Below are 22,981 nucleotides of genomic sequence, written 5' to 3'. Positions count from 1 at the left end.
AGAAGAGAGAGAAGAGCGAGAAGAGAGAGAGAGAGAGAAAAGAGAGAAGAGAGAGAAGAGAGAGAAGAGAGAAAGAGTTATGGGGAAAATGAGGGAATGTTTTAGATTTTTGAGGCTTTAAATACCTTTTGAGAGATCAAATATGAACCATTAGATCAATGGGTGATCAATGGGTGAGATTTGATCTTGGGTCACTTAATGAAACGATGTAGTTTTGAGGCAAAACTACGTCGTTTCAGATCCTTTCAAGGGCAGTCCCTTATCTTGCACTTTTGGCCACTTTCTCTTTCAAATTTGAACCAATTTCTTCCTTAATCCTACTTATTAAACTAAATTTACACAAACAAATAAATTAATTAAGTAACTTATTCAAATGATCAATTAACTAGATTAATTCACCAATTGAAATAGTTAGTTAATTCCTAAAATGCACAAATAAAGAAAGAACTATTTTTTGGTATTTTTATGATAGGAAATATGCAATCAAAGACACAAAAATTGGGAAAAATAATTAAAGTAACAAAACACTAATGACTTTAGGAAGTGTTAAAATTGTGCAAAAATAGGTATTCACATGCATGAGCATTAACTAGAAAATAAAATAAAATACAATATCTATCTGAGATACAAATTATACAGGAGAATGCAAATAACTCTGATAGAGAATCTGCAGGCTGTGAATCGTAACATGAAATGCAGGTCACGGTAAGTCCCCGCAATAGCAGCGCATCTACGCCCAAAAGACCACCAGACATATATGTACCTGCACAAAAATGTGCAACAAGTGTAGCATGAGTACGTAAATCAATGCGTACCTAGTAAGTATCTAGCCTAACCCCAGAGAAGTAGTAACGAGGGGTCGACATCGATACTTACTAGTAGTCCAATATGACAGATACAACAAGAGGTAAACAGATATGGGGCAGAATAAATAAATGAAATAAATAAGTAAAAATACGTGGTAGAATCCTCCTCTCAGCAGTAGACTCAAACTCTCGATTAGTAGTTACCTCCTCAACCGGAGTATATATATATATAATGGACCTCGCCAGATAGGTCGTCATATTCAAATCAGGAAAACTCCCAGATACAATGGCTCCTGATAATTAATACGCACGATTCCATGGGAATATTTTATAGAAATGCCGAGGCGTATGGCCCGATCCAATCATAACCTGGTATATAACCATAGATACATCTATTATATATTGCCGAGGCGAACGACCAGCTCCCATGAGAGTGTGGTACATAATCCCTGCCGAGGCGAACAATCCGATCCCATAAGATGTGTGCACTGCCGAGGGTCAAACGACACGAACCATAGATGTATCTATCCTGCCGAGGCAAACGGCCCGATCCCATTAGAATAAGAAGCTTTGATGGGTTCTTAACCCCACTCACGAAGGGATATGTGAGTTATAAGAAGCTTTGGGGAAACCTTTTGAGGAGAACGCATAATGCGGGAGAAATTCATAAAAGGAGTACAATTATTCCGTGGCAAATCATGAAGTTCGTCCGAATCTCTACAATAGCGAGTCTACCACTCTGCACAAATCTAGTCTCAAATCGTAACGTGTAGTAAAAGAATTTAATAGGCAAGAGATAACTCAAATAGTAAAGTTATAGCATGGCATGAACCTGAGTCTACCAGGACAATAACATGAATATAGCTACGTACGGACTCTCGTCACCTCGTGGGTGCGTAGCCCCCGCAACAAATAGCAATTATCAATTACAACACCTAGGGGTAGTTTCCCTCTCATAGAGTTAGACAAGAGACTTACCTCACTCCAAAGTTCCATAATCCGGCTCCAACGCCACTCTAACACCCCAAACCGATGCCCGTCGCTCCAAAACTAGTCAATCAATGCACAAATCCATAAATATATACTCTAATACTCATAATAAATCAATTTATAACAATTTTACACTCCGCTCGAAAAGTCGATAAAGTCAACTCTCGGGCCCACGTGCCCGGATTCCGAAATTGTTTGAAGATAAACATTACCCATAACATTGCTAACTCAAATATATAATTTATTCCAAATTCTATGCCTAAATTCGTGGTCAAAATTCAAAAATATAAATTTTTAGGTTTCTTTCAAAATCTCACAATTTCTATCAATTTTCATGCTTGAATCCATATAAAAACCATGTATTTTACTCAAAATAGGTGGGGATAACTTACCTTGACATTGATGATAAAAATATCCACTTGAACCTCTCCAAGAATCGCCCAAACCAAGAGAGAATGAAAGAAAATGGGCCAAATCCCGTTCTTAAAAGAGCACACTGCCCAACGACCTCTCGCACCTACGGTCACTTGATCGCTTCTGCGGTCCCGTAGGTGCGGCCGACATATCGCTTCTGCGGTCCTCCTTCAGGCCCCTCAACTCCGCATCTGCGGCCCCATACGCGCTTCTGTGCCTTCGTTTCTGTGGCTCCACGTGCGCAGGTGCGGTTCCGCTTCTGCGGAACTCGACCGCATCTGCGGTCCCAGCCTTCCCCAACTAGAACCACTTCTGCGACCCTCTTGCCGTTCTGCGGCTCCGCACCTGCGGCCAAAACCTCGTAGGTGTGGTTACACCAGAAGACAGCTGCTTCAACACTTCTTCCAAGTCCAAATTCGATTAGTTGATCATCTGGAATCCACCCGAGGCCCTCGGGACCTTAACCAAATATACCAACACACCCCAAAATACAATACGAACTTAGTCGAAGCCTCAAACCACGTCAAACAACATCAAAACTACAAATTGCGCCTCGAATCAAACTTATAAATTTCCAAATTTCCAAATTCTATATCTTGTGCCGAAACGTATCAAATCAGGTCCGATCAACCTTAAATTTTGCACATAAGTCATAAATGACATAGCGAAGCTACTCCAAGGCTCGAAATCCCGAACGGACATCGATAACATAAAAATCCACTTCAAGTCAAACTTAAGAATTTCTTAAAATTTCAAAATACCAACCTTCCATAATAAGCGCCGAAATGCTCCCGTTGATCCGATACTCAACCCGAACATACGCTCAAGCCCGAAATCATCATACAAACCTATTGGAACCTTCAAATCCCGATTCCGAGATTGTTTACTCAAAAGTCATTCCTTATTCAACTCTTCCAACTCAAAGCTTTTGAAATTAGAATTTTCTTCCCAAATCAACTCCGAACTTCCCGAAATTCAATTCCGATCACGTGTACAAGTCATAATACCTAAAGTGAAGTTACTCAAGGCCTCAAACCGTCGAACGACACAGTAGAGCTCAAAACAACCGGTCGGGTCGTTACATTCTCTCCCACTTAAATACACGTTCGTCCTCGAACGTGCTAAGAACTGCTCCGGAGTTGTCCAAAATCACTGTTTAACACCTCGTGCACCTACCCGTGCCACCATAACCCAGTTTAGCATATTAGCTTGAGCCAGACTGAAGATCTTTCCTGCTACCTTAGCTAGCAAGCTTTAGAGCCAAATTCCAACATCCAGAGTTTCTCCACGATACCATATTCTAACACACGAATACCGTATTAATCACCAGACACTGAACCCAACATGACCATGCTCCTCTGCTGAAATAACACCATGCACCACATAACTCATTTACCCAAGGCAATGTCCCCCAAGCACAATGTCTGAAATTTCCACTGACCCGAAGCTCGTAGTATACCTCATAACATATATAAGCCATGTTTCAACTCTCGCAATACTGCCACGACGGAAGAGATTTGTAGAAACTCATAACCATTTGCCGAATCACAAATCATGGATACTCTCCTCCTGAAAAGAAGCATTACTTCATTCTGAACTGAACAACGATAATTGCTCTTTAATATACCCTATATAAATCCGATCGCACTGATTACAGGTCCAATAAACTCGCCTCACCCAGTATAAGCTGCTTAGGCAATAAGCCACCTCAGACACTGCCAAAAGTCTCATATAATTCCACAATGTGCCAACAAGCTACAAACTCGAATATGATACATAAGAAAAAATGAACTCTGGAAAGAACTACTCAACCCACGTAACTAATTAAACAACCAAAAAGATGTTATGACCCTTCCTCAGAAATGAGAAACAAAACACACAAGAATAGATATAGGGAACTGTACTCCACATCATATTGTTGCGGCGTGCAACCCGATCCATACATGATACCGTTGTGGCATGCAACCCGATCCAACCATGATACCCGTGGTGGCGGGCCACCCGATCCAAACAACATACCCGTGGCGGCGGCGTGCTACCTGATCCAAACATAATAATCTATAAGGAAATACCTACTAAGCCAGAATGATTATACCTAAGAAATACCCGAATGTCGACCAAAAACATACCAAGTGTATAATACAATTCTGCGGAGATGGATAGCGTTGTATGATACGAAACCCAAGCACAACTAAGGTGCAATAAATAACCTGCATATCGAGAGCCATTCTGCTCTCACAATCACCACAAACTACATGGGATCTCAATACGTGTGCGAATAATAAAACTGTCTCACAACCCACATGGCACAATAGAGATTACACGGAATAGCTGACGACGGAAATAACATCCAAAGCCTGAAGACTCCTCCGTAAGCAACGCTATGCTGAATGAACACACTCGGCCTGATGTAGAGCACATATTCACATTTAGACCCGTCAACGGACCTCAAGCCAATTCTGATTGTATCGTACTGGGCTAATAACCCTTCAAGGATCCACAATAACCCTTGACACATAAGAACAACCGTCAAATTCGAAACAAACTCACACAGTCCACAACCCAAGGAATAAAATGCCTCTCAGGCATAAACTCTCACATTAGCGATAGTACCATAATCCCCATACTTTATTTCAATCTTTAATCAATCAAGTGACTACATGTCACACTTGTACAGTCTTCCTGTGGGATACGCTCCCACGACCTTCCACATCAGGTAGCAAAGTCTGCACATCCATACCACCAGTCATACTAATGTTGTAAAGAAAATCGAGAATCCGCAATTCAGTACACAAGGCCTCTTACACATGACACCGTTCTCAGGTGACGATAAAGAAAATACCAGCTTACTCTGAACATCTGAATTCTCCCCTGCTCATCCAAGCTCGTGACGTTATTGACAACACTGAACCGCAACCTTAATCCTCAACTTCCAATTTCCCATGCCGCTCACTGCACCTAACATGCCACTACGCAAGAGTACGAGAATTTCACCATGACTCCTGAACCACCAATAGGATAAACACTTCATCATACAGAAACCTTTCACTTAACTCATTTCAGGAGAACCTTTGCAACACACGACTGAATTCCATAACCGCAGGATATACAAACCTCAAGTTGTGGTCTAAACAACCATAACTCTTCTGGGATCCATCTACACATAGCATGCCATCCTAATCAGACACCTCCAAATCAATCAATTGCCACCGGTGGCTGTCAAGCCCACACGTACAACCACAAATCACTTGTATAACTTAACATTAACACACCGAAGGAACTGATCGCTACTGCAATCATGCTGATTCAAACCATTACTAACCGAACCAACTTCTTCTAATCTACTCTGGACTTGCCTTAGAAATAATAATAGCTCCATTCAAAATATAACGAACTCAATCCGCACTCATCCTGAGTGATCCGAATCACGCTACCATACCATCTCAATACTCATGAACCATCCCATACCCTCCTTACGCGCACAATAACATCTTCAACTGGTACACCCATTCTCATAGTTCCTCTATGACTTTGAAATTATTTTCTCCCATTTCTTCAATGCTGCACCGCAGACCGATGATAACATAGAACACTCCAAGTCCCTTTCATAATTCATTGCAAAATCTCGATACTTAACCACACCACGGATGCAGAATCCTTAGGTGCTGCACTTTAATTCTTAAACCCACTAGAACCGTTGTTGAGAGTCACCCACTCTGACCTGGTCCCGAACATAATCAAACTCTAGTGCGCTGCTAGCACGTGAACACCTATCAGGGAAACATAAACACTAAGTCTTCCCAAAACTTGAACATGAATCGATAAGACCAAATGTAGCACATATTCCTAAAATCCTTTGCTCGAATTACCACTGATGTTTTTCTTTCCTTAGTCATAATAACCCACCAACACACCGATAATCAGAATCCGCACAAGCAGACAACCACGCGATCCAATCACAGACGGTGGGCTCCTCCACTTAGCTTTAAGCTACCATCACAAAATGTAGAGCCCACAACGATTCTTCCTTCTCAAATACCATGATCTCGCACATTCAACCCACCAAATTCTTGCCATCCCATATTAAACTTTGCATAAACATTCTGAACCATCAGCCACAACCGCACATTCGACCTCCTGCTGGGTAGTAAGTAGAACTCTTTGTAGAAACTTCATCGAAATCATGCAACCGCTGACCTACTCACAGGATATAACCCACCCGTGGAATTCCATACCGACATCTTCCCACATCGCTGCATGGGGTACAACTACCACAAAATCAGTAACCCTCCTGAGCCCATGCTCATCCACCAGTTGTACAAGTCTGTGCATACCCCATTGACATCAACTGAAAATCTGACAATACATTCCAAACTTGAAGTCATGTTGCATCCAAATAAAATCCGTGGACCTAGTCACTGCCTACTATGATTCCCAAATTGCTCTAAACTTTCCTCAAGGCGTGTGGCTATCCTATCACAGAACTCATATGATACTCTACCACTCTCCCACTTTGGTTAAACCCTCTCTTTTAAGCAACTTATGGACTTCCTCTTTTCATACTTGACCTGTTAGTAATTCGACCACCGCGAGACACCTTCCGTCCTGTCCTTCCTCATCTTTCGCTGCCCAAATACTGCATCAAAGCAAAATCCATCACTGTAGCACCTGACCTGGTAAATTGCTACCAACTGTAAGCCTCCTCGAAGATCATCTATCCCGAGCCATCAACATTAGAAATGCTGATTCGATTCTGAAGCCATCATACACCTGCCATATCTGACAACCACTTCTTAAGCACTATTTTACAACACCCTGCCCGAAGGCAAATCAAAGAAAACCATAACACCGGTGAACCTTAATGTGTTCAACAAAGACGACGACACCACATCAAAATGAGAATTCCTCCACACTCGAGAACATCAAGTCTCTCTACTCCATCAACCAAAGCCCGAGTATCCATAGACCAATTGTATTTTCTCCGCTGGAATTAAATGCTGAACCTCTAAATCATGCACTGAGAAAAACCCTCATTTCAAGTCATTCACTGTCTCTACACATAGACAAATACCCTACCATTTCATCAACACTGTACGATAACAACGTCTGGACATCATAGCAACCTGTGCATAGTCTCAAGACCATAAGAAATACAGCTATTGAGCAAAAATGACGGAACATCCTTCCGCAAGAAGACGGTAATAACTTGCTCGAATGCGCATGGAGAAACATCCTGCTCCACGTCTGTAGTACCACTGCAACTCCTCGATTCCCAATTGACACGAGCGTTATACATCATATAAGAATGAGTAGGAAGGAAATGAAGGCATAAGCCTCAAAGGAATCAAATCGCATGATGAGGAATCAAGAAGGGAAGTGCTCATAACAGCCATGTAGTCACTCGAAGATAAGTACAGACGTCTCCGTACCGATCCGCAAGACTCTACTAGACTTGTTCATGACTCATGAGACCTATGTGAACTTAGCGCTCTAATACCAAGCTGTCACGACCCAAAATCCACTAGAGGTCGTGATGGCTTCTAACATCGCCGCCAGGCAAGCCAACAATGAATGTTTAACTTAATAACTCATTTTAGTTTTTTTTTGAAACCATAATTTTCACCAATTAAATAATAAGAAATAGAATTTACAGGATTACTGATAATGTTTTCACAACTACAATAAAGGACAACCCATAAGCACCCCCAAAATCTGGTGTCACAAGTGCACGAGCATCAACTAGGAAATAAAATAAAATGCAACATCTATCTGAGATACAAATTATACAGGAGAATGCAAATAATTCTGATGGAGACTCTGCAGGCTGCGGATCATAACATGAAATGCAGCTCACGGTAAGTCCCCGCAATAGCCGTGCCTCTACGGCCAAAAGACCATCAGACATATATGTACCTGCACAAAAATGTGCAGCAAGTGTAGCATGAGTACGTAAATCAAAACGTACCCAGTAAGTATCTAGCCTAATCCCAGAGAAGTAGTAATGAGGGGTCGACATCGACACTTACTAGTGGTCCAATATGACAGATACAACAATAGTATTGCCGAGGTGAACAGACCGCTCCCATGAGAGTGTGGTACATAATCCCTGCCGAGGCAAATAACCGGACCCCATAAGATGTGCAGACTGCCGAGGGTCGAACTGCACGAACCATATATGTATCTATCATGTCGAGGCAAACGACCCGATCCCATTAGAATAAGAAGCTTTGATGGGTTCTTAACCCCACTCATGAAGGGATATGTGAGTTATAAGAAGCTTTGGGGAAACCTTTCGATGAGAACGCATAATGCGGGAGAAATTCGTAAGAGGAGTACAATTATTCTGTGGCAAATCATGAAGTTCGTCCAAATCTCTACAATAGCGAGTCTACCACTCTGCACAAATCTAGTCTCAAATCGTAATGTGTAGTAAAAGAATTTAATAGGCAAGAGATAACTCAAATAGTAAAGTTATAGCATGGCATGAACCTGAGTCTACCCAGACAACAACATGAATATAGCTACGTACGGACTCTTGTCACCTCGTGCGTACGTAGCCCCCGCAACAAGTAGCAATTATCAATTACAACACCTAGGGGTAGTTTCCCCCTCATAGAGTTAGACAAGAGACTTACCTTACTCCAAAGTTCCATAATCCAGCTCCAACGCCACTCTAACACCCCAAACCGATGCCCGTCACTCCAAAACTAGTCAATCAATGTGCAAATCCATAAATATATACTCTAATACTCATAATAAATCAATTTAAAATAATTTCCAACTCCGCTTGAAAAGTCGATAAAGTCACCTTCGGGCCCACGTGCCCGAATTCCGAAATTGTTTGAAGATAAACATTACCCATAACATTGTTAACTCAAATATATAATTTATTCCAAATTCTATGCCCAAATTCATGGTCAAAATCCAAAAATACAAATTTTTAGGTTTCTTTCAAAATCTCACAATTTCTACCAATTTCCATGCTTGAATCCATATAAAAACCATGTATTTAACTCAAAATAGGTGGGGATAACTTACATTGCCATTGATGATAAAAACCTCCACTTGAACCTCTCCAAGAATCGCCCAAACCAAGAGAGAATGAAAGAAAATGGACCAAATCCCGTTCTTAAAAGCGCACACTGCCCGGCAACCTCTCGCACCTGCGGTCACTTGACTGTTTCTGCGGTCCCGCAGGTGCGGCCGACATACCGCTTCTGCGGTCCTGCTTCAGTCCCCTCAACTCTGCATCTGCGGCCCCATACATGCTTCTGCGCCTTCGCTTCTGCGGCTCCACGTGTGCAGGTGCGGTCCCGCTTCTGCGAAACTCGACCGCATCTGCGGTCCCAGCCTTCCCAGCCAGAACCACTTCTGCGACCCTCTTGGCTGCTTCTGCGGCTCCGCACTTGCGGCCAAAACCTCACAGGTGCGGTTACACTAGAAGACAACTGCTTCAACACTTTTTCCAAGTCCAAATTCGATTAGTTGATCATCCGGAATCCACTCGAGGCCCTTGGGACCTTAACCAAATATAACAACATGTACCAAAATATGATACGAACTTAGTTGAAGCCTCAAACCACGTCAAACAACATCAAAACTATAAATCGCGCCTCGAATTAAACTTATAAATTTCTAAATTTCCAAATTCTATATCTTGTGCCAAAACGTATCAAATCAGGTCCGATTGACCTCAAATTTTGCACACAAGTCATAAATGACATGAAAAAACTACTCCAAGACTCAGAATCCTGAACGGACATCGATAACATAAAAATCCACTTCAATTCAAACATATGAATTTCTTAAACTTTCAAAATACCAACCTTCCATAATAAGTGACAAAATACTCCCGGGTGATCCAATACTTAACTCGAACATATGCTCAAGCCTAAAATCATAATACAAATCTATTGGAACCTTCAAATCCCGATTCCGAGGTCGTTTACTCAAAAGTCATTCCTTAGTCAATTCTTCCAACTCAAAACTTCCGAAATTAAAATGTTCTTCCCAAATCAATTCCGAACTTCCCAAAATTCAATTCCGATCACGTGTACAAGTCATAATACCTGAAGTAAAGTTACTCAAGGCCTCAAATCACCAAACAATATGCTAGAGCTCAAAATGACCGATCGGGTCGTTACACAACCAATGCCTCATCTGACCATATAAATGAATCCTTCTTTAAAAGATCTATAAGAGGGGAGGCTAATTGTGCATAACTTTTGACAAATCGGTGGTAGTATCCGGTTAAACCCAAAAATCCTCGCACATCCCTAATTGATGAAGGTATAGGCCATGAAAGTATTGCAGCTATTTTTTCTAGATCAACCTGAAGACCCTCAACAGAAAGAATATGTCCCAAGTAAGCAATGGATGTTTGGCCAAAGTGACACTTCGAACGCTTGACAACCAATGAATTTTGGTGCAAAATATCAAGCACAGAACCACGATATGCCAAGTGAGCGTCCCATGATTGACTTTAAACAAGTATATCATCGAAAAAAACTAAAACAAACTGTGGATCAAACAATTCATCCATATTTGGGATGGGGAATCTATCCTTCACTATGATGGAATTTAAAGCCTGATAATCTACACAAAATCACCATGTGCCATCTTTCTTTCAAACCAGTAGAACAAGGGATAAATAAGGACTAGAACTAGGGTGAATGACGCCCGTTCTGAGCATTTAGGATACTTGGCGCTCAATTTCTGCCTTCTGAAAATGGAGATAGTGATATGGGCATACATTAATTGGGCTAGCTCCTAGTAAAAGTGGTATGTGATGGTCTTGGGATCTGGATGGGGGAAGTGATGTAGGTGGCTGAAAAACATCAAGGTAAGACTCAAGGAGTGAAGACAAGTCAGGGGTATACTTTGATGGATCAATGGTATTGGTGGAGTGAAGGTCCAGACGCAAAACATAAGAAATGGAATCAGTCTTGGAAAAATGACGAAGGGTAGAAACATTTATCTGAGCTGGGGAAGAAACAAGGTCACCCCTCAACGAATGTGCTGGCCAGAAATGGTAAATTCAAAAGTACATTTGACATAATCAGAGAGGCTTGGCCCCAAAGTGGCCAACAAATACACCCCCATCTGAACCGTGTAAATCAATAACAAAGAAAGTGGTGGAAAATGAGTATCCTTGAATGGTAATACAAACTATATGGATCACTACTAGACAACGTAATGTTTGGTCGTTTCCCACCATCATTGAAAATGCTGAAGTAGGTTCAATGGATAGTTTGAGTTTTCTGGCTTCCCTGGGATGGATGAAATTGTGGGTGCTCCCCCCCATCAACGAGAACCTGAACTGGATTTCCCTTGCCAGTACCCGTAAATCGAAGGGTAGTCGGATGTAGACCTCTGGAAAGAGGGTGAAGATTAACGGTAAGGAGGGAAGGGTTGTCCGAGAGATTATCTGGTGGAGTATGGACAATTCCTCAATATCTTATTCATTCGTAACAAAATATTTTCTTTGTGCATCGATAAAAAAACATGCTTTTTGGGGAAGAGATACTATTTCAACAATTGGAAAGTAAAATAGCGGTAGATCAACTGGGTATAGATCGACACATAGGCTGCTGGCAGAGTGGGGGGCGGGGGGCAGAATCACACAGAAAGAAAGCTTCATGTCAATCCAAAAATGTTAGAAAGGCAGTAAATTAGAAAACCCAATATCTCAACTAGCTCCCTGAAAGGAGAAGGAAGGCTGGAATGGCAACAAGCATCTATTATTGAATTCACCCGACCCCTGACTCATTGTACTAGTTACTACTATAGCTAGTGCTGTATTGATGTATTGCTAGTGAACTTATAGAGCGAGCTGTAAAGGTAAAAAAAACAGATCAATCAAGAGATAGTGGTTCTAGGCAAGGACGAACGACTGAGGATTGGTCGGCGAGAGTCATCTCAAATGCTGATATCATTTTATAAATAAGCCAATAAAAAAAAGACAAGTAAAAGCCAGTGAAATTGAAAGAGGATTAAGCAGGGTACGACGAAGCCCTAGGCCTAAGGGGTAGTACGTAAATAAGTATCTACTACAAAAGAGAGAATCCACTTCAGATAACCATATCTCTGCTAGGTAGCATGTGGATTGGCCGAGAGCGGACCTTTTTGGATATATAATCCAAGTCGAGAGTAGAGTTACAGGAAAAGCCGTCTGATGAAAAACTACTTTCATGTTCGGTTCAGAGAGCACTTTTTTCGTTGAGAATTCCTCGTTCCCTTTTGTGTGAATTCCCTAGAGGCAAATTCAAAACTTGTGGGGCCCTATATATTCCATCTCTTGAGCCCCGAAGAAAACCCTTACCCTCCAAACTCCATATATCTTTTGACTCTATATATGTGGATATACCTGATATCTATGAGGGTTCACCCACCCTGGTTACAATATTCCAAAGGTGAGGTGTCTAAAGGAGTCTCATCGATAGTATCTTCTTCTGGCACGAGAAGAAAAAGTTGAGGTTGGGATTAACAACGGCGACCCTTCTGCCATTTTTCATCATATTTAAAACAAAGATTGAGGTCGCGTTTGCGTTGTAGTTCCGCTTGTGTAAGTTTCTTGAAAGGTACACGACCAACACCCGATAAAGAAATAGTCGGAGAAGGTGATGACGGGGAAAAGGGCTGGTTTGGTTTAGGGTGAGATGCAGTGTGATTGGCGAAAGGGAGGGAAGTGGGTCTACTAAACGTAGTTGGCCGGGGCGACAATTTGGGTTGGGCCAAGTGTTTCTCTTCTTGCAAAAATGCCAGTCCAATGGCCTCGTTAAGATCCACCTGTCTAAAAAACAACGCATCTGCTTTAATTTCTAGGTGAAGCCCAGATGTAAAACAATGTTTGAGCATCGATGGTGACATCTCCGTTGTTCGATTTGCAAGTTTTTCAAACTGAGAAAGATACTCACGGACAGAGGAAGTCATATGCAATTTAGCCAACAAGCTCTATGGAGATTCCAGTAACTTGGTCCCAAAGCGATACACAACAGCTTTGAGAAAGTGAGCCCACCCGCACAACTGACGATTGCGATACATCCAATGGTACCGCTCCCTTGCTTCGCCTTCAAGAAGGAAAGAACAAAGGTCCAAGCAGTCCTCATCGGCAACATGATACCTGTCAAAATATTGAGTAGCTTGCAAAGTCCAACTCTCAACGTAGAGACCGTCGAACTTGGGCAAATCGATTGGTGCTGGTTTATCACGCCGAAAGGGCATAAATGGTTGTTGGGTCATTGGATAAATCTCTTGTTGTGGTTGTTGGGCTAAAGTAGGAGCAGAGTTTGGTAGCTGGGTAAAAGTATATGGTGAAGGTGTAGAAGAAGGACTTGGGGTAGAAGAAAGAGGGCCAGTAGTGGGCGGCGGCGGTGCCGACGACGATGGACGGATAGATGCCAGCTGAGAAACAATATCCTGAAGGACAGTGTTAATGGACTCCAGAGCATTGGTATGTGAAGCAGAATCAGCCTGGAGTTGCTTAACAACTTCATCCAGTGATTTCAAACGGGTATTGTGAGCTACATCACCCATTTGAAGAGGAAGGGTCAATGAAAGCACCAAATGCAACAAGTGAAATTATATTGATGATAAACTGATTTCCAGACCATAAAGAGGGATTTGTTCCTCAACTTCTGGGAGTACCTAGAGCAAAAAGAAAGGAAAAACTGAGAAAATGGAGGTTCCAGATCTAATTTCTAAGCTAAAGAATTATAAGCAAGTTCATCCATAGCATTTCTGGTTGATTCTTTTCCTATTTATGTTATTCGGTGCAAGGTTGTCCTTTGTCCTTTTCTATAACGACTTGGCAGAGGTTTATTCTCTTGGGATCTGGGACCACATAATGGTCCATATATTTGGGTGGATGTTTCTCCCTGGTGCTGCGCCTAGGACCCTGCGACGTGTCATGCTGATTTGTTATAGTACCTCTCATAATGCATCTTGAAAATCCTTCAAAATTATATTAAAATTATCCATTTACTTATTTTTGGTTTTCTTTTTGTGTTTGTTCATCTCCCTTTTCAGTGAATCGATATCCCCCCTCCCCCCTCTCCAGCACCTTTCGCGACGTGAAAGTAGAATGCTTTATATGTTCTCACAAAAAAAAAAGGAAACTTTTTATATTACCTCAACAACGATCTTCTTCTGAAATTAGTCAAAATATTATAATACTTGGTGATTTATGAACTATACTCAAACAAGTCAATTTAATTATTATATTGGTGATTTTCACTTTGCAGTTGTTCTTTTTAATATCCTTTTGCAGATGCAATGGCATTGAGAATTTTGAAAGAACGTAACTCCAACTAGCACTTCTTAACTAAATGTTGAAAAAGGTAGAATCTAACATGTCACTATATATCTCTATCTTGTTTGAACTCATTTTCTTTTTATTATTGTTAAGTGTAGTACGTTGTCTTTAAAAAATTATATCCTTAATTGTCTTGATGCAGGGTTTGGTGAATGATCAATTTGAATACCTAATGATATCTGAGAGGGCACAAAATCCCAGTTTGTAGTGTAAACAATAGAGGATTAATTTCAGGTTTTCCCAAACCTTGAGCCGGTTAAGGAATGATTTCACTACTACAAAAACGAGCTGGAAACTTATGCTCAGCCAGCTTACAGAGAAATGATCTTGAATAATCCTAGTATATATCAACTTTGAGAAAGTTTAAACCTCAAAGTATCATTGAACATATGAATTTCTTTATTTATTGAAACTAATATATACACCCGAAATTTATTTATTTATTACGTTGTATCAGTCGATCATTTGTGCACTTGTCAACTACTCCAAAAACATTCATTATGGAAATATGATTATTTCTCCAACTTCAAGATCGAGTTTTAAGATTTTAACTACATCTATTTAAGAAAGTAATTTATCATTTAATTAAAAACCACACTGTGCAATTGTTTGCTAGAGCTATCTGCTGTGAAGAGGGCTAAACTTGAAGAAAAAAAGAAACAAGTCAATCAACAACTAGTAGATGAGAATGTTGCAAGTCAAAGCAGTGGAATAGGGTTTGGAGAAGGTAATGCCAACGATGATGGAGAGAAGAATGATGGGTCATCCTAAGTACCTTGATTGAGGATGTAAAACTTTTATTTTCCTATCATTGTTTTGTCATCCTGTCTTTTAATTAATGCGTTTCTAGTTATAAGTTTGTTGCTTATCGTTTATCTATTTTTGTTATCGTTGTCATTTTAATGATATATGAATATTATTCCATTTAAGTCCAACCTAATTATGTGCGCAAAATATATATGGTGTTTTGGTCCAATCAATCTATTTGTAAGATATTCGTCCTATCTAAAGAATATCATTAATTAATCAATAACAACTAATAAGACTTTGACAAAAAATGTTAGGTGTTTGTCCTGATTTTCTTACTATATTTCGTTTTTCTTTTTCTCGATGGAAATTTTTTACTTTTCCTAAAAAGAAATTATAAATTTTTCATATTTGCGTAGTCTTCTTTCTTGGAAGAAAAGGTTTTAGATTTTTATAATTTGAGAATCCTTCCTTCTAATTTAGTAGCATCTATAATGTAGCTATAGGGGGTTTGAGAGTCTTGTTTAGGGAGAGAATTTGTGAGACAAGTGTTATCCTGCCACTTGTGTTTGCATCTTTGTGAAGTTGTTCTCTCGATATTTTGTATTCTCTTTTATTTAATTAGTAGATTACTCATCTCAGCCTCTGGATGTAGGTCAATTGACCGAATCACATTAAATATTTGTATTTCTTTTGGTTTATTTCTCTTTTATTGTCTGATTTATAAGATACTATATTTGATTAGTTTCCGCACACCTGATTATTTCGATCCTAACAAAAAGCAAAGAGCACTCTTGAACCACATCAAGAAGCTTTGTACAAATGATTAGATCGGAGAGCATTGTTGATATAGGGAGATTGAATAAGACACGATTATAAATCAAATTAAATATGAGGTATACACGTACTGTTCAACAATTCCATATGATATATCATAAGACCTCTAACGTACTTCATTAGACTTTAATTAAAAATAATAAACCAAACATTATATTTTTTTCAAAAAAGGAAGAACAAGGTCTAAATAGCACGGGCTAGCCAATTTTCGGATTAGTAATTGAAAAATAGATAGCGTTTGCAAAGTCGTTGAAAAATAGCCACTATTTTGCTGCAACAAGAAAAATTCCAGCATAATATACTAGAGATTGGTGCACATGTGTATGAACTTCCAGCATATTATGCTGTAATTCCAGCACACGGAAAGTTCCAGCATAATATAGTGGAGATTGGAGCACGTGTGTATGAACTTCCAGCATATTATGATGGAGTTCTAGTATATTTATACTGGAACTCCATCATAATATACTGGAGTTTCAGTATAATATACTGGAACTCCAGTATATTATTCTGGAAGTTCACATGTCAAAAATTCGAATTCCAGTATATTATGCTGGAATATTTTTCGGATTTTGAACAATGTTTTCATTCAGATTTATCTTTATATAAAAAGTGGCTAAATTTAGATTACTTTTAAAACTACGGCTATTTTTCAATTACCACTTGTAAATCTGACTATTTTTTAATTTAACCCAAGAACAAGAGCTTCCTACTTTTGCTAGTTTTTTTTTTTTTTTTTTGGGTTGAAACCCTATAGGTTTAGGATGTCTTTTTCGAGCCCAAGCCCCTTTACTAGGTTGGGCAATTTTATAGTACATATTGATCTCCTCTTTTTTTGTTTTGTTTTGCTTGAAACCATACGTACCTAAAAGCCTCCAAATTCCATTAGGTTTCTTATTCTAAGATCCTCCCAAAACCCTAGGATTTCTCTAAAATTCTTGTTTCTCTTTCACAATTTGCTAATGGATTCCGATCATGATATTTATGATATGGATTCGGAGGAGGAAGTTTTCAGTGATGACGGCACCATTGACGAACCCTTAGACTCCCAAAGCAAGAAAAATTACAGAATCTTGAAAGATAAAGATATTTGTCAACTCATGAAAAATTATATCTCAAGAACTTCGATGATTCTTTCGGTTCCAAGAGACGTTTCATTAGCTCTTGTGCTTCACTATAAATGGAATATATACAGAGCTAATGAAGAATGGTTCGCTAACCAATCCAAAGTTCGCAAAGCTATAGGTATGTTATCTGAAAAAGAAACCGAAAACCCTTTAAGAAAAAGAACGTTTTCGGATTCTAATAGTTTGTTGACTTGTGGGATCTGTTTTGAGGAGTATTCTCTTGAAAAGGTTGCATTTGGTGATTGTAAACACCCTTTTTGTAAGGTATGTTGGGAATATTACATTAGTACGTCAATTAATATTGGTCCTAAATGTCTAGTCTTACGTTGTCCTAAACCATCTTGTAACATCATGGTAGGTCAAAGTGTGACTGTTATATTAGCATCGGAAAAAGATAGATTGAAGTATTATGATTATTTGATAAGATCTTATGTTGAAGAAAATAGGAGAATCGAGTGGTGTCCTGCCCCTGGATGTAAAAATGCAGTAAAAATATTTGACATTTTGAGTGAAAATTACGATGTGATTTGTGATTGCTCTAATGTTTTCTGTTGGAATTGCTTGGATGAGAATCATCGTCCGATTGATTGTGATACTATAGCTAAGTGGAGAATTAGAAATCTTGAGGAAGCTGAAAATACGAATTGGATTTTGGCTTTCACTAAAAAGTGTCCTAAATGTAAGAATGCTATTGAGAAAAATATGGGATGTATGCATATGACTTGTAGGTGTTTGTACCAATTTTGTTGGCTTTGTTTAGAAGAGTGGGTTACTTGTTATGGTAATTGTAATCGTTATGTGGAAAACAAAGAGATAAAGGAAGCCAAGAAAAATGTACGAAGGTACACACATTACTATGAGAGATGGATGTCTAATGAGAAATCAAAACAAAAGGCATTACAAGATTTAAATAAGATGAGAGATGAAGGAGTGAAGAAACTAAGTGAATTGGACTATTTATATGAGGATAGATTGGAATTTATTGTATTAGCTTGGAAACAAATTGTTGAATGTAGAAGAGTTTTGAAATGGTCTTATGCTTATGGATTTTATTTGCCGGAAAAAGAGAAGACGAAAATGCAATTTTTCGAGTTCTTGCAAGGGGAAGCAGAGGCAGGTCTAGAGCGACTTCATTATTGTGCAGAGAAAGAATTATTGGATCATCTTGGATCTACCGAGAAATTGGATTATACAGAGCAAGGGTTTTGCGAAAATTTCAAACGTTTTCGTTCCAAACTTATTTGGCTGACTAAGGTCACTGGAGATTACTTTGACAACTTGGTTATTGCCTTAGAGAATAGTCTCAAAGATGTGAGTAGCAGTTCTGATATTAATATTTCTAAATTGTGTTTGGTAGAGTAAGCAAATTTAATGGAAAGATTGAGTATGAGAATATTAGATACTCAACTTAGAAGAGGTATTTTGTTTTCTTTGTTTAGCTTAACAAGTTGGGTGAAAATTTATGGATTAGTAGTCACGGGTTCGAGCCGCGGAATCAGCCACTGATGCTTGCTTAAGGGTATGCTGCCTACATCACACCCCCTTGAGGTGCGGCCCTTTCCCAGACCCTACGTTAACGCGAGTTGCTTTGTGCACCGAGCTGACATAGTCTAAAGCTTGGTTTGTCTCCATTTTTTTTTGTGCAGAATTTATTTTCATTAAATTTCAAATGTATTTGATTCAGTAGTCTAAAGCTTGGGTTTTTTGAACTTTCATATCTCAAGTTTTTGGTCCAGCTTGTATTTTTTCTAATATAAAGCTCATTATTTCTTGTATCAAGTATGGTTTAATAGTAGTTTGAATGGTAAGATATACTGGAAATCAGCAGCGTATTTTTTTCTTCCTCTCTAAATTTACTAATTTGAGAGTTGCGGTGCATATCTCATCTAACCAAAAAGATAAAAAAATTGTTATAATAAAGCTGAGAGTTCAAGATGGTTCAAACACCAACAAGCTTTATTTTCCTTCTCGACTCGAAAAGAGGGTAATTGACATCTATCCGTGTTGAGATACTAATAATAATTTATTGCCATCTATCCATGTAGAGATACAACCAGCAATTTAGGATGCATGAAAGGCCTGGGGGTTTTGTTCCCGTAGTAAAAGCGCAACGTATGGTGTGTGGATTAAACATACATCACGGATTCACACTTTTCTGACGCCAAAAAATTGATTTTCTGGCTGATATGATTTTTTTAAAAAAGGGTGGCTTAAACTGGATGATCTTATAGTGATAAAAAGGTAATTTTACACCGTAATTAGCTTAAACTCAAAACAAACTTTAAACTAAACTCATCACTTAATGCAAAATCAAAAGAATCTTTAACCTACATGGAAAAAAAACGTGTCCCATTTTCAAATCTTATTTCAACTATTTCTCATTTCGTAACTGAAATTGTAATAAATGAGGACTTATCATTTTTGGACTTATATAAACACCTCCCTCAGAAAGAAGACTTCATTGATGAATTGAGCCTTTTTTCAGAAAAGTATTGATCATAGGTAAGAGTCTATTTTGATGTTAACTTGTTACATCTCCTGGTAAATAGAGAAAAAGAAAAAGATTTGCATTGATAAATTTTATTGTTTCTATATATATCACTTAGAAATTCTGTTCATGATTTCATCTATAACATCGATCGCATGTAGTTCAGTAACACTTGTAACATAAAAAGTTGGTTAGTTTTAGTTAACCTTATTGTTGAAGACCTTTTGATGCACTACTTTGTTTGATATATAATCTTGTACAAATTTTTTTCCTGTTGAGAAATGGTTAGCCTTCTCGGTTATAATTACTAGTTTATTATTACGAGTTGTATATTGATGGTACAACAATTACTACGTATGATCTCTATCGTATCAAGCATGAATCGATCTTTTTTATTCAATCTAGATCTCCTTGCAATTGATCTATGCGATATCGAGTATACTAACATGAATCTCGAATGGTCGTACACAATCAAATCTCTCAATCATTTTCCTTTTCTCTTGTTGTTAACTCTTTAAAGTCTTGCAAGACTCTCAAACAGTCTAACTGTCGGAAACTTTGGTAATCATTCCAACCGGTCAGTCCGATCTAACTTTCCTGTCTCTCTCCTCTCTAGTCGTCTAGGGATCAATTCCAAACAAGTTCAAATTTAGCTATATGAGTTAATTACTTGTTAATGATGACGAAAATTGTAAGATTGTCATGTACCTATCATGCACCTTGCAAATCTTTCAAAAATTATTCATTTATTTAACTTTGGTTTTGCTTTTGTATGTGTTTGTTTCCTTTCAATAAATCGGGGTTGCTTTTTCTTTTGCGTCAACAATTCCAAAATTAGCCAAAATATTTGTGATTTATGACCTATAGCCAACAAAGTCCTTTTAAATTTTAATTATTTTTTCGGTAAATTTCACTTTCTAGTGTAACAAAAAGTAGATGTTTTTCCGTTAGTTCATGATGCAGTTGTTTTCTTTAATCTCCTTTTGCAGCTGCTATGGCATTGAGAATTTTGAAGGAAATCCAACTAGGACTTCTTAACCAAATGTTGAAAAAGGTAGAATATAATCTAATTACTTATCTATCTCTATATTGTTTGAACTCATTTTTTTTGTCTTCTTTTGATTATTTTTATGTGTAGTTTGACTTAAAATTATCCTTAATTGTTTTTATGCAGGGTTTGGTGAATGATCAGTTTGAACACCTAATGATATCTAAGAGGGCACAAAATCCTCAATTTGTAGTGCAAACGTTAGAGGATTATTGTGCTGAAATCGAAGCTATTGTATCGCGAATGAAAAATGACATGTAGTACTCTCTTATCTAGAAGAAAGTCATACATCTATACTTTTATCAAAGACACCAAAATTAGTAACTCTACGATAAATTCGATTTTTTATTTTTTATCTCATGCAACTAATTTCTTCACATTAATTTATCAAATGATTTGCAGTGAGATTCCTGATGTTGATTTTTCTCATCTGGTTGCGTTATGCGACCAAATCATAGAGAAAAGTACAAGGTGAGCTGTTTATAATTTTCTGAAAATTTGCTATTTTGCTTTATCCTCTCAAGTAAAACTTATGGTTTTATTTGAAGGTGCTATAATTATTTGAGAAATCGAATAATTTTTTCTTTCTTTGATGACGATTTTTAAGCTCTTTTTAAATCCCATGAATTATTAACTAGGATAACTTATGATACTTGTCATGTACGTAGTTTAACATATTAAAATTTTATTTTAAAAAAACTCAATGCCTGAACTCACACAGGAAATTATATATTTTGACCCTCGTAAGATTATTAATTGCTACAATTTGTGTTGATGGTACAGGATTGGTGCTGTGCATGTGAAATCTGCATGTCTGCTTCTCGTTCGCACTTGCGAGCAAAGAAACAAAAAGAAGTAAGAAGCATCTTTGCTTACTCTCATTTTTATTTGTGAATTATTCTTCATAAACCCATAGTTTGAGATATTTAGGGGCTCTCCTTAACGATTGATATATATAACGTTATAACTCTGTCAAAACTGAGGGCTATTGGAGAAATGTTTGAGCTGAAGCTCAACTGCCATGACTGAAAGCCATGGAGCTCAGAGAAGACGAGGAAGCTTCGAGAGAATCTCAAACTGGAAAAATATTTCTTATTAGTTAGAAATATGAACTAGTGCGCCTATATACAAGACACTATATTTGTACTTATGTCATCTACCACTAGCTAACATCCTGACTAACTAATTGCAATAATAGCCATAGCCAATCCTAACAAATATGGCTACTAGTTAAATAATTACAATGCAACTCTAATCTTAACACCCCCCTCAAGTTGGAAGGGAGGTACTCACTGCCAACTTGTGAAGCAGTGAAGAATGCTTGATGCCCGTCAAAGATTTAGTAAGTATGTCTGCTAGTTGGTCATCTGTGTGGATATAATGCAGAGAAATCATCCCTTCAATGAGCTTATCCCTAACAAAATAGCAGTCGACTCTATGTGCTTTGTTCGTTCATGAAACACTGGATTTCTCGCAATGTGCAAAGCAGCTTGGTTATCACAGTAGATTGGAATAGGAAGAGTTAGAGGCATGGTTAGCTCCTCCAGAAGTTTGGATAGCCAAACAAGTTCTGCAACGACCTTTCTCGCAGACCTGTATTCTGCCTCTGCAGAGCTTAAGGATACAGTGGATTGTTTCTTCGATTTCTAACTAATTGGACTGTCACCAAGCAATACAATGTAATCACTAAGTGACTTCCTAGTCTCAGGGCAAGCTGCCCAATCTGAATCGCAAAAAGCTCTCAATCTATAATCTGCACTATTTGATAGGAAGATCCCCAGACCAAGATCACCTTTCAAGTATCTGAGCACATGCATAGCATCTTTTAGATGAGAATCTCGAGGACTCTGCATGTGTTGACAGAGATGTTGAACACTATAAGCAATATCAAGTCGTGTGTTAGTGAGGAAGTTTAGTTTCCCCACTAGTTTCCTGTATTGAGTGGGATCTGTGAGTAAGTTGCCCTCAGATGCCTTTAACTTTGTTGAAGGATCAAGTGGAGAGGACATTGAAGTGCAATGTGAGCATTCAAACTCCTTTATCAGGTCGCTTGTAAAGTTTCTTTATGTGATTATTACTCCATCATGCTTGTATAGTACCTCCAATCCTAGGAAGTAGTGTAATCTCCCCAGATCCTTTATCTTAAAAGTCTCATGTAGGAAGGTCTTCAATGCCTTAATTTTTTCCAAATTTGTCCCTGTCAGGAGAACA

At 38.6% G+C, this 22,981-nt stretch overlaps 2 protein-coding genes across 2 annotated transcripts; both read left to right on the top strand.

Moving 5' to 3' along the window:
- Nucleotides 1-16,845: 16,845 nt before the first annotated feature.
- On the top strand, nt 16,846-18,874 carry LOC142164385 (putative E3 ubiquitin-protein ligase ARI8). The gene has a single exon (XM_075222361.1). It carries the CDS (start codon nt 17,070-17,072, stop codon nt 18,594-18,596), a length of 1,527 nt encoding a protein of 508 aa, XP_075078462.1. The 5' UTR covers nt 16,846-17,069; the 3' UTR covers nt 18,597-18,874.
- A 1,527-nt stretch (nt 18,875-20,401) lies between these two features.
- On the top strand, nt 20,402-21,629 carry LOC107827677 (histidine-containing phosphotransfer protein 1-like). The gene is made up of 5 exons (XM_075221235.1): nt 20,402-20,426; nt 20,712-20,776; nt 20,897-21,027; nt 21,173-21,241; nt 21,554-21,629. The coding sequence occupies exons 1-5, from the start codon at nt 20,402-20,404 to the stop codon at nt 21,627-21,629; spliced, it is 366 nt and encodes a 121-aa protein (XP_075077336.1).
- The last annotated feature ends 1,352 nt before the right edge of the window (nt 21,630-22,981 follow it).

This window comes from Nicotiana tabacum, chromosome 9 (genome assembly GCF_000715075.1).
Source record: "Nicotiana tabacum cultivar K326 chromosome 9, ASM71507v2, whole genome shotgun sequence".
In the NCBI taxonomy this organism is placed as follows: domain Eukaryota; kingdom Viridiplantae; phylum Streptophyta; class Magnoliopsida; order Solanales; family Solanaceae; genus Nicotiana; species Nicotiana tabacum.
Note: the sequence above shows the minus strand (reverse complement) of the source record. Positions and strands in the feature narration are given on the sequence as shown.

Coding starts and splice junctions, on each gene's coding strand:
- LOC142164385 (XM_075222361.1), top strand. CDS start 17,070: ATGGATTCCGATCATGATATTTATGATATGGATTCGGAGGAGGAAGTT.
- LOC107827677 (XM_075221235.1), top strand. CDS start 20,402: ATGACGAAAATTGTAAGATTGTCAT. Junction 20,777..20,896: donor TTAACCAAATGTTGAAAAAG/GTAGAATATAAT, acceptor GTTTTTATGCAG/GGTTTGGTGAATGATCAGTT. Junction 21,242..21,553: donor ATCATAGAGAAAAGTACAAG/GTGAGCTGTTTA, acceptor TTGATGGTACAG/GATTGGTGCTGTGCATGTGA.